At 68.4% G+C, this 10,474-nt stretch overlaps 2 protein-coding genes across 2 annotated transcripts; both read left to right on the top strand.

Moving 5' to 3' along the window:
* The first annotated feature begins 639 nt into the window (after positions 1-639).
* Positions 640-2,013, top strand: PFDN2 (prefoldin subunit 2). The gene is made up of 4 exons (XM_074164586.1): positions 640-713; positions 874-962; positions 1,062-1,185; positions 1,754-2,013. Exons 1-4 carry the CDS (start codon positions 648-650, stop codon positions 1,925-1,927), a joined length of 453 nt encoding a protein of 150 aa, XP_074020687.1. The 5' UTR covers positions 640-647; the 3' UTR covers positions 1,928-2,013.
* A 758-nt stretch (positions 2,014-2,771) lies between these two features.
* LOC141475883 (V-type proton ATPase catalytic subunit A-like) lies at positions 2,772-9,369 on the top strand. The gene is made up of 14 exons (XM_074164433.1): positions 2,772-2,853; positions 3,024-3,152; positions 3,810-4,024; positions 4,146-4,283; positions 4,947-5,098; positions 5,656-5,818; positions 5,907-6,015; positions 6,688-6,810; positions 6,926-7,040; positions 7,146-7,209; positions 7,828-8,031; positions 8,820-8,914; positions 8,990-9,161; positions 9,277-9,369. Exons 1-14 carry the CDS (start codon positions 2,772-2,774, stop codon positions 9,367-9,369), a joined length of 1,854 nt encoding a protein of 617 aa, XP_074020534.1.
* Positions 9,370-10,474: the final 1,105 nt, after the last annotated feature.

Genomic DNA, 10,474 nt, shown 5'->3' with positions numbered 1-10,474 from the left:
CATGAACTGGCCCCAGCACCCCCAAACTGCCCCAGGAGCCCTCCCAAACTAACCCCAGCACCCCATAAACTGCCCCCAGCAGCCACAAAATGCCCCAGGAGCCCCCAAAACTAGCCCCAGCAGCCCATAAACTGCCCCCAGCAGCCCCAAACTACTCCCAGCAGCCCCAAACTGCTCCAGCGCCCCCGAAATGCCCCAGCACCCCATGAACTGCCCAGGCACCCCCCAAACTGCCCCCAGCTCTGCCCCAGGTCAGGCCCCAGCCGCTCCAGCACCCCCAGTTCCCCCAACTCTGCCCCGCTTCAGCCCCCCCCCCCCCCCCCCCCCCCCCCCCGGGCCCCGTCAGCCCCCCTCAATGGCCCAATTCGCCCCAGATCTCCTCCCAGTCATCTCCCGCACTCCCCAACTACCCCCCCCGCCCCCGGTCCCAGGCTCCCCAGATCCCCCCAAACCCCCCAGATCCCCCGGTCCGTACATGCCCCGCCGGCGGCACCGAGGGGACGCGGGCAAAGTCCCCCGCCGCGCCCGCAGCAAAGATGGCGCCAGCGCCGCTGCCCTCTTCCAAGATGGCGCCCGGCCAGACCCCGCCCCGTTTCCGGTCTGTGCAGGAAGGGGCGGAACCAGGCGCGGGAAGGGGGGGGGGGAAGATGGCGGACAACGCGAAGGGGCGGCCGGCGGCGGCCCCCGGGGGGAAGGCGCTGTCGGCGGAGCAGGTCCGGGCCCGGGAGCGGCGGGGGGCGCCGGGAGGGGCTCGGGCACTTGGGGAGGGGGGGTCCCTGGGCAGGGCCCGGGGCGGGGGCGGTCCCCGGGCAGCGGGGGAGGGGCCCCGGGGGGCTCCCGGCCCTGTCACCGTCACCGTCGTTGTCCCCGCAGGTGGTGGCCCGGTTCAACCGGCTGCGGCAGGAGCAGCGGGGCCTGGCCTCGAAGGCGGCCGAGCTGGAGCTGGAGCTGAACGAGCACAGGTGGGATTGGGGGGGGCGGGTTGGGGCCGCCGGGGCCTCCCCCGCCTCAGCCTCCCCTTCATCCCCCTCCTCCTCCTCCTCCTCCTCTTCCCCCCCCAGCCTGGTCATCGAGACGCTGCGGGAGGTGGATCCCACCCGCAAGTGCTACCGCATGGTGGGCGGCATCTTGGTGGAGCGGACGGTCAAGGAGGTGCTGCCCGCGCTGGAGAACAACAAGGAGCAGGTGGGGGGCGGCCCCCGGGATCCCCCCGCCACCCCGGAGCCACCCGAGTCCCCCCTCGGGACACCCACGGCCCCCCCAACATCCCCTGGACCCCTCCCTGGGACCCCTGAACCCCTCTGGAGCCCCTCCACGACCCCTGGAGCCCCCAGAGCCCCCCCCGGGACCCCTCCCTGAACCCCTCTGGAGCCCCGCTTTAGACCCCCAGAGTCACTCTGGGACCCTGGAACCCCCAGGACCCCCCTGAGCACCCCAGGGTCATCCTGGGATCCCTGAGCCCCCCCAGGGTCCTCCTGAGCCCCCCCTGCCTTGGGACCCCCTGGGATCCTTGGGCCCTCCCTGAGACCCTACAGAGTCTCCTCGGAACCCCCCCCCAGAGACTCCCCCTGTGAACCTGTGACCCCCTGAGCCCCCTGGAACCCCTTGAGCCTTCCCAGGAGCCCCCTGATCTCCCCTTGGGACCTTCTGATCTCCCCTTGGGACCCCCTGGAGCCTCCCCCCCTCCCCGGGATCTGGCTGCCTCCCCCTGACCCCTCTTTCCTCCCCCCACCCCACCTCATTTTTCCCCCAGATCAGCAAAATCATCGAGTCTCTGGGGCAGCAGCTGCAGGCGAAGGGCCGGGAGCTGAACGAGTTCCGGGAGAAGCACAACATCCGCCTGGTGGGGGAGGAGGACCCCCGGCAGCCCCCCAAGGAGGGGCCCGAGGGGGCCAAGGGCAGCGCAGCCGGAGTCCTGGTCTCCTAGCGCCCACCCCCCCAACCCCCCCTCTGCGGTGTCTAGTGCTGCCCCTGCCCCGCTTTTGTTAAATAAATGGCTTTTTTGTCCCTTTGGTCACGGGCCACGTGTGGGCAGCTCTGGGGGGGGGGGTAGGAAAAGTGGGGGGGGGGGCAGACTCCCCCCCCACCTTGGCTTGCCACAGGGGGACGCAGTGCCACTGTCCCCACTGTCTGTGGGGAGGTGACACTTTGGGGGAGGTGTGTGTGTAGATGGTGGCCTCGGCCACTGTTTTCTTGCTGTGGCCACCAAAAATGCTCTGTGGTGCTTTGGGCTCCTGGTGGGTGGGTGTGTGTCCCCGGGACCCCTCGGAATCTCCCTGGAACATCCCTGCCCCCCCCCCCAGCACCCCCTGATCCCCACCTTGGGACCTTCCAGGATCTCCCCCAAGCCACCGCAGGACCCCCCTGTCACCCCTTGGGACCCCCCCCGTCACCCCCTGGTGCCTGAAACCCTGGGGGGACGGGATGGATGATACGACACCCCAAAATGGGGGTGGTGGTGCCACAGGTGGGGAGAGGGGACGGCAGGGGACGCGGTGGTGGCACTGGGGAGGGAGGACATCGGTGTCACCGTCACCCTGAGCGGGGCAGGGCCCGGCGTGTGCCGGTGTGTGCCGGCGAGTGGCACCCGGGGGGTGCGGCGATGGCGGGGGGGGGGACACACACAGGACAGGACAGGAGGGGCCGTGGCTGCTGTTGACTGTACACAGCCCCCGCCCGCGGCGTCACCCGCCACCGGGCACAGCCGGTTCCCCACGGCCACCGGCCCCATATAACGCCGGTGACACCGGGGCCGGCGAGGGACGGACGCCATGGAGGGGGCCGGGGGGCCGCGGCTGGCGGAGGCCGAGAGGGAGAGTCTGGTGGGCTCCGTCCACGGCGTCTCGGGGCCCGGTACCGCCGGGGGACACCGTGGGGACACGGGGTGGGGGGGGACACACAGGGACACCGATGGCCTTTTTTGGCCCCGAAATGGGGTTGGGGAGGGGGGAGCAGGCGGGGAAGGGTCGGGGTTGGGGACGTTGGGGGGTGACGGCGTGGGGGTGACGGCGTTGTCCCCGCAGTGGTGACGGCCACCCGCATGGCGGGGGCGGCCATGTACGAGCTGGTGCGCGTGGGGCACGCGGAGCTGGTGGGGGAGATCATCCGGCTGGACGGGGACATGGCCACCCTCCAGGTCTACGAGGAGACCTGTATCCTACCCCCCCCGTGTCCCCCCGCCCCGCGTCCCCTCCTGTGTCGTCCCCCCCGTCCCCTCCCCACCGCCCTGCCTGTCCCCAACCCTCTCTGTCCCCCCTGTCCCGTCTTGTCCCCCCTCCCCTGTCCCTCCTGTCCTTCTCTGTCCCCTCACGCCCCCCCGCCTTGTCCCCCCCATCTCCCTGTCCTGCCCTTCCCTTCTCCCGCGTCCCCCTCCCCCTGTCCCCTCCTGTGTCCCCCGTCCCCCCATCCTGTCCCCTTCCTGTCCCCCCTGTCCTGTTCTCCCTGTCCCCTCCCTGTCATTCCCCCCCATCCTGCCCCCCCGTCCCCTCATCCTGCCCTGTCCCCCTGTCCAGTCCCCTCCCTGTCCCCCCCAAACCCCCTGTCTGCTCCCTGTCCCCCCATCCAGTCCCCTCCCTGTCCCCCCCAGACCCCTGTCCCCCCTCCCTGTCCCCCCTAGCCCCCCTGTTCCCTCCATGTCCCCCCCATCCTGCCCTGTCCCCTCCCTGTCCCCTCTAGTCCCCCTGTCCCCTCCTTGTCCCCCATCCTGCCCTGTCCCCCCATCTTTTCCAGCCCCTCCGCCCCCCCCCCCCCATCCCCATCCCTGTGTCCCCCCCCCCACGCTGGGTGGCCTTTCCTGAGCGCGGTGGCAGCGGGGGTGCGGGTGGGGGACCCTGTGCTGCGCACGGGGAAGCCGCTCTCGGTGGAGCTGGGCCCCGGGATCCTGGGCTCCATCTTCGACGGGATCCAGCGCCCGCTGCGGGACATCGCCGCCCTCACCCGCAGCATCTACATCCCGCGGGGCACCAACGTCCCCGCGCTGCCCCGGCACCTCTCCTGGGACTTCACCCCCAGCAAGGACCTCCGGGTGAGCGGGGGACACCCCACCACCCCCCCTGCCCCCTCCCCGGGACACGGTGGGGGACACCCCCCCCCCCCCCCCGCTGGGGGTCCCGCATCCTCACGGCCGACCCCCCAACCCCTGCCAGGTGGGGAGCCACGTCACCGGGGGTGACGTCTACGGGACGGTGATGGAGAACTCGCTCATCCAGCACAAGATCATGGTGCCACCGCGCAGCCGGGGCACCGTCACCTACATCGCACCCCCCGGGCACTACAGCGTCTCGGTGCGGGGTTGGGGGCGGGTGATGGGGTGGACAGGGTGACGGGAGTTGGGGTAATGGGGTGATGGATGATGTCGGGTGATGTGGTGTTTGATGGTGGGGTGATGGGTGGTAGGTTGACAGGGTGATGTGGTGTTGGATGGCGGGGTGTTGGGGTGATGGGTGATGAGGTAACATGGTGATGGATGTCAGGGTGATGTGGTGTTGGATGGTGGAGTGTTGACAGGGTGATGTGTTGTTGGATGGCGGGGTGTTGGGGTGATGGGGTGGTGGGGTGACAGGGTGTTGGGGTGAGTTTGGATGGTGGGGTGTTGGGGTGATGGGGTGGTGGGGTGACAGAGTTATGTGGTGATGGGGTGTTGGGGTGATGTGGTGTTGGATGGTGGGTTTTTGGGGTGGTGGGGTGACGGGTGGTGGGGTGTTGGATGGTAGGGTGATGGCGTTGATGGGTGTTGGATTGATGGATGTTGGGGTGATGGGAGATGGGGTGGTGGGTGATGGGGTGACAGGGTGAGAGGGTGTTGAGGTGATGGGTGACGGGGTGGTGGGGTGATGTGGAGTGGCTGGTGGAGTGCTGGGGTGATGGGGTGACAGGGTGGTGGTGGGGTGACGGGGTGGTGGCTGTGGGGGTGCCCTGTCCCCATGCCTGTCCCCCCGTCCCCGCAGGACGTGGTGCTGGAGCTGGAGTTCCAGGACAGCCCCGAGAAGCTGCCGATGCTGCAGGTCTGGCCCGTGAGACAGACCCGGCCCGTGGCCGAGAAGCTGCCGGCGAATCACCCCCTGCTGACGGGGCAGCGGGTGCTGGACGCCCTCTTCCCGTAGGGACACACCGGGGACGGGGGCAGGATGGGGTGGGAGATGGGGATGGAGCTGGAGAGCGGGACGGGGATGGGGACAGGGATGGAGCTGGAGATGGGGACTGGGGACATGGGGAGGGGATGGGGGACAGGGACGGGGATGGAGATAGAGCTGGAGATGGGGACTGGGGACCCGGGGACATGGGGAGGGGTTGGGGGACAGGATCGGGGATGGAGATGGGGTTGGGGGACAGAGATGGGGACAGGGACAGGGATGGGTTTGGGGGATTGGGGACAGGGGATGGGGACAGAGATGGAAGCAGGGATAGGGCTGGAGATGGGAATAAGGGACAGGGATGGGGTGGGGACAGTCCTGTCAGGGAAAAAGGGGACAGTAGGGGGGCTGCTGGGTGACACTGGGGGGGCCCTGCTCATTCCAGACGATCCCCAGGAGGGACAGGGATGGGGACAGGGACGGGGGTCCCTCCCAGCTCCGTGGGGACGTAGCGGGGCGGTGCCAGGGGACCGCAGCCACCCACCTTGGCTGTCCCCACGTGCCCCGTCCCCCCCGTCCCCAGGTGCGTGCAGGGGGGCACCACGGCCATCCCGGGGGCCTTCGGCTGCGGCAAAACCGTCATCTCCCAGTCCCTCTCCAAGTATTCCAACAGCGACATCATCGTCTACGTGGGCTGCGGCGAGAGGGGCAACGAGATGTCCGAGGTCCTGCGGGACTTCCCCGAGGTGGGGCTGGGGGCCGGGGGGGACACGGGGGCCGGGGAGGGACACGGGGAGCGGTGGCCGGAGGGGGTGACGGTGAGGCCACCCCCAGCTCACCATGGAGGTGGACGGGAGGACGGAGACCATCATGAAGCGCACGACGCTGGTGGCCAACACCTCCAACATGCCGGTGGCCGCCCGCGAGGCCTCCATCTACACCGGTGGGTCAGGGGACCCCCACGGTGGGGGGGGTGGGGGGGTGTGAGTGTGAACATGCACGGGGCACGAGTGAGCGTGCACAGGGCATGGCTGGGCGTGCACGGGCACGTGTGAGTGTGCAGAGAGTATGTGAGTGTGCACGGCCTGTGTGAGCGTGCAGGACGTGTGAACACGCGTGGGCATGTGTGGGTATGCATACATGTGAGGCTGCATGGCACATGTGAGCATGCACGGGCACGTGTGAGTGTGCAAGGCGTGCATGAGTGTACACAGCATATGTGAGCATGCACAGCACATGTGAGTATGCATGGGCACGTGAGCGTTCACAGGCTTGTGTGTGTACATGTGTGAGTGTGCACGGGGCACGTATGGGTGTGCACAACTCGCATGAACATGCATGGGCACCTGTGAGAGTGCACACAGCACATGTGAGTGCACAGAGCTTAGACGAGTGAGCTTGCACGACACATGTGAGTGTTCACACGTGTTCACCTACCCCGTGAGCCCACTAGTGCACCCAGCCACGTGCACGGGGGTGGGGAGGGTTGCACAGATGGAGTGGCCACGGGCTCCCACCGAGTGTGCGAGGTCCATGGCCACGCATGCGAGGTCCGTGGCCTCGTGTGCGAGCCCCGTGGCCACGCACGTGTGCGAGCCACGTGCCGCCGGCGCAGGCATCACGCTCTCCGAGTACTTCCGCGACATGGGCTACAACGTCAGCATGATGGCCGACTCCACCTCCCGCTGGGCCGAGGCGCTGCGCGAGATCTCGGGGCGCCTGGCCGAGATGCCGGCGGGTGAGTACCCCCTTCCCGGGACACCCTGTTTGGGGACGGGACGGGACACGACACCCCTGGCCCCGAGGGGCTCCAGCGGGACCCTGACGCTGGCTGTGCCCCCCCCCCCCCGCAGACAGTGGCTACCCGGCGTACCTGGGGGCTCGCTTGGCTTCCTTCTACGAGCGCGCGGGGCGAGCGCGGTGCCTGGGGTCCCCCACTCGCGAGGGCAGTGTCAGCATCGTCGGCGCGTGAGTTGGGGGGGGTCCTGGGGTTGGGGGGGTGGCGTGGGGGACCCCCCACCCCAACACCCCTCTGTGCCTTGTCCCGTGTCCCGTCCCGTCCCCCCCCTGCAGTGTGTCCCCACCGGGAGGGGACTTCTCGGACCCCGTCACCTCGGCCACGCTGGGCATCGTGCAGGTGAGCGGGCACCAGGGGACCCCCGTGGAGACATCTCCAGGGGTAGGGGGTACCAGGGGGTGGCATCTCCAGGGGATGTTGGGGACACCTATGGGGACATCTCTGGGGGACGTGGGGATACCCAGGGGTGGCAGCATGAGGGGACACTGGGGACAACCATGGGGACATCTCTAGGGGTAGGAGGTACCAGGGGGTGACATCTCCAGGGGACACAGGGGACACCCGTGGGGACATCTCTGGGGGACATTGAGGTACCAGGGCGTGGCATCTCCAGGGGATGTTGGGGACATCTCCAGGGGTAGGGGGTACTGGAGTCTGGCATCTCCAGGGGACACGGGGGCACCTGTCGGTGGTATTGCTGGGGGGCACTGGGGACACCCATGGGGACATCTCCAGGGGTAGGAGGTACCCAGGTGGGAACACCTCCAGGGGACATGGGGGTATCTGTGGGTGCTATCACCGGGGGACACTGGGGACACCCGTGGGGACATCTCCAGGGGACATGGGGGTGCCCATGGGTGCTGTTGCTGGGGGACACTGGGGGACACATGGGGACCCTCCCACCCTGGCGCAGCCCCCTCTGACCCCCCCGGTGCCCCCCCCCCCCCCCTCCCCAAGGTGTTCTGGGGCCTGGACAAGAAGCTGGCGCAGCGCAAGCACTTCCCCTCGGTGAACTGGCTCATCAGCTACAGCCGGTACCTGCGGGCGCTGGAGCCCCACTACGAGGGGCTGCACCCCGAGTTCCCCGCCCTGCGGCGCCGCGCCAGGGAGATCCTGCAGGAGGAGGAGGAGCTGGCGGAGATCGTCCAGCTGGTCGGAAAGGTGGGAATGGGGGTGAGGGGGGTAGGATGGGATGGGGGATAGGGGATGAGGATGGGGGTGATGGGATGGGGGGATGATGATGGATGGGGATGGAGGGGGATGGAGGTGGGGATATGGGACTGGGATGGAGATGGATGTGGGATGTGGGATAGGGATGGAGATGGGGATGTGGGATAGGGGATAGGGGATGAGGATGGGATGGGAATAGGGGTTATGGGATGGAGATGGGATGGGGATGTGGGATGAGGATGGGGATATAGGATGAAGATGTGGGTGATGGGATGGGGGATGAGGATGGATGGGGATGGGGATGTGGGATATGGATGGAGATGGATGTGGGCTAGGGGATGAGGGATAGGGGATGAGGATGGGATGGGAATAGGGGTTATGGGATGGAGATGGGATGGGGATGTGGGATGAGGACAGCGATACGGGATGAAGATGTGGGTGATGGGATGGATGGGGATGGAGATGGGGATATGGGATGAAGATGGGATGGAATCATGGTAAGAACAGGGATGAGGATGAGTTGGGGATATGGGATGGAGATGGGGAGGATGGAGATGGGATGGGGATAGGGGACAGGGATGGGATGTGTTGGGATATGGGATGGGGACATAACGGATGGGGAAGTGGAGGGGGATGTGGGGTGGGGATAGGAGGGGCTGGGGCTGAGGATGGGGACATGGGGTGGATGGGGATGGGATGGAGATGTGATGGGTGGGGATGGGGATATAGGATATGGGATGAGATGGGGATAGGGACACCCCAGACCTGTCCCCCCGCAGGCGTCCCTCGCCGAGGCTGACAAGGTGACACTGGAGGTGGCCAAGCTCCTCAAGGACGACTTCCTCCAGCAGAACGGCTACTCCTCCTACGACAGGTACCCCCGGCCCCCCACAGCTCCCCACAGCCCCCCCCACCCCAGCCCTGACCTCCCTCCCCTGCCCCCCCCCAGGTTCTGCCCCTTCTACAAGACGGTGGGGATGCTGCAGAACATGGTGACCTTCTACGAGCTGGCCCGTCACGCCGTGGAGGCCACCGGGGCGGGCGAGCGCCGGGTCACCTGGGCGACCATCCGCGAGAACCTTGGGGACATCCTCTACAAGCTGAGCGCCATGAAGTTCAAGGTGGGGGTCGGAAGGGGGTGGGGGAGGGATCCCGATGGAGGTGGGGGGGATGCGGGGAGGCGGGGGGGGGGGTGGGGGTGGGTGGGTGATGCCACCGTGTCCCCCGTGTCCCCAGGACCCGGTGAAGGACGGCGAAGCCAACATCACGGCGGCTTTTGCCCAGCTCAACGAGGAGATGCAGGCGGCTTTCCGCAACCTGGAGGACTGAGGGGGGGGGCAGGAAAGGAGGGAGGGGTGGTGGTGTTAGGGGATAGAGGGGGTCCCCCCGGGACTCCCCCCCCCCCCCCCCCCCGCCCAATAAAGGGCCCGAGGTGGTGCTCAGCCTCCAGGCGTGGTTTCCCTGCGGTGGGTGGGAGCGTCCGGTTCCCCCCCCGCACCCCCCCCTCAGCGCTGGCACCAGCCCCTTGGTGGGGGGAACCCGGGGGGGGGGTGGGGTGTCTCTTTCCTGCTTCAGCCTGGAAGGGAGAGGGGAGGGGGGGGGGGGGAGGCTGAGAGGGGGGCAGCACCTTCAGGGCCTTTGGGGTTTGGTTTGGGGGTTCAGCTGCCCCCACCCCCCCCGGTGAGAAGCCCCCCTTTTCTCCACGCTGAGCCCTGGGGGATTTGGTGCATGGGGGGGGGGGGGGAAAGACACTTGGGGGAGGGGGGTGGGACACGGGGTTGACAGGGACCCCCTGGCTGGGAAATAAGAATGATGGGAACACCCTGGGTGGGACATGGGGGGGACAGTCGTTCCCCCCCCCCACCCCGAGTGGCACATGGAGGTGACAGTGACCCCCTGGGTGGGACCACGGGGGTGACAATCCCCCCCCCCCCACCCCGGCTGAGACATGGGGGTGACAATGACCCCCTGAGTAGGACACAGGGGTGGCAGTGACCCCCCCCCCCAGGTGGGACTTGGGGGGTGGCAGTGACAACCCCCCACCCCCCCCCCGTCTGGCACACGGGGGTGACAATGACCTCCGGAGCCAGAGCTGCTGTGACAAGAGAGGTGACACCTCCAGGACTTTGGGGGGGGGGGGGGTGGTGTCACGGGGGGGGACGGGGGACGGGACGGGACACGGACACGGGGGACCCAGCCGGGTGCTGCGGCTGCATTTGGGGGCCACCAAGGCAGATACCGGGAAGGACCCCCCCCCGCCACGTGGCTGGATCCGGCCCTCGGAGGAGGGGGTGTCCCTATTTGTGTCCCCCCCCCTAGGGCTGGCGGGGTCGTCCCGGGGACGCCCCTCGCCCCCCACGCCGGGGTCCCCCCGGCGTGGGGGGCGAGGGGCGTCCCCGGGACGACCCCGCCAGCCCTCGGGGGGGTTGTCCCG

Source organism: Numenius arquata, chromosome 27 (genome assembly GCF_964106895.1).
Source record: "Numenius arquata chromosome 27, bNumArq3.hap1.1, whole genome shotgun sequence".
NCBI lineage: Eukaryota > Metazoa > Chordata > Aves > Charadriiformes > Scolopacidae > Numenius > Numenius arquata.
This window is presented reverse-complemented; position numbering and strand designations above follow the sequence as displayed.

Excerpts from the sequence above, each read along its gene's own strand:
- PFDN2 (XM_074164586.1), top strand. The coding sequence starts at position 648 with ATGGCGGACAACGCGAAGGGGCGGCCGGCGGCGGCCCCCGGGGGGAAG. Across the intron at positions 963-1,061 it reads CTGGAGCTGAACGAGCACAG|CCTGGTCATCGAGACGCTGC; the intron begins GTGGGATTGGGG and ends TTCCCCCCCCAG. Across the intron at positions 1,186-1,753 it reads TGGAGAACAACAAGGAGCAG|ATCAGCAAAATCATCGAGTC; the intron begins GTGGGGGGCGGC and ends TTTTTCCCCCAG.
- LOC141475883 (XM_074164433.1), top strand. The coding sequence starts at position 2,772 with ATGGAGGGGGCCGGGGGGCCGCGGCTGGCGGAGGCCGAGAGGGAGAGT. Across the intron at positions 4,284-4,946 it reads CCGGGCACTACAGCGTCTCG|GACGTGGTGCTGGAGCTGGA; the intron begins GTGCGGGGTTGG and ends CCGTCCCCGCAG. Across the intron at positions 6,811-6,925 it reads CCTGGCCGAGATGCCGGCGG|ACAGTGGCTACCCGGCGTAC; the intron begins GTGAGTACCCCC and ends CCCCCCCCGCAG.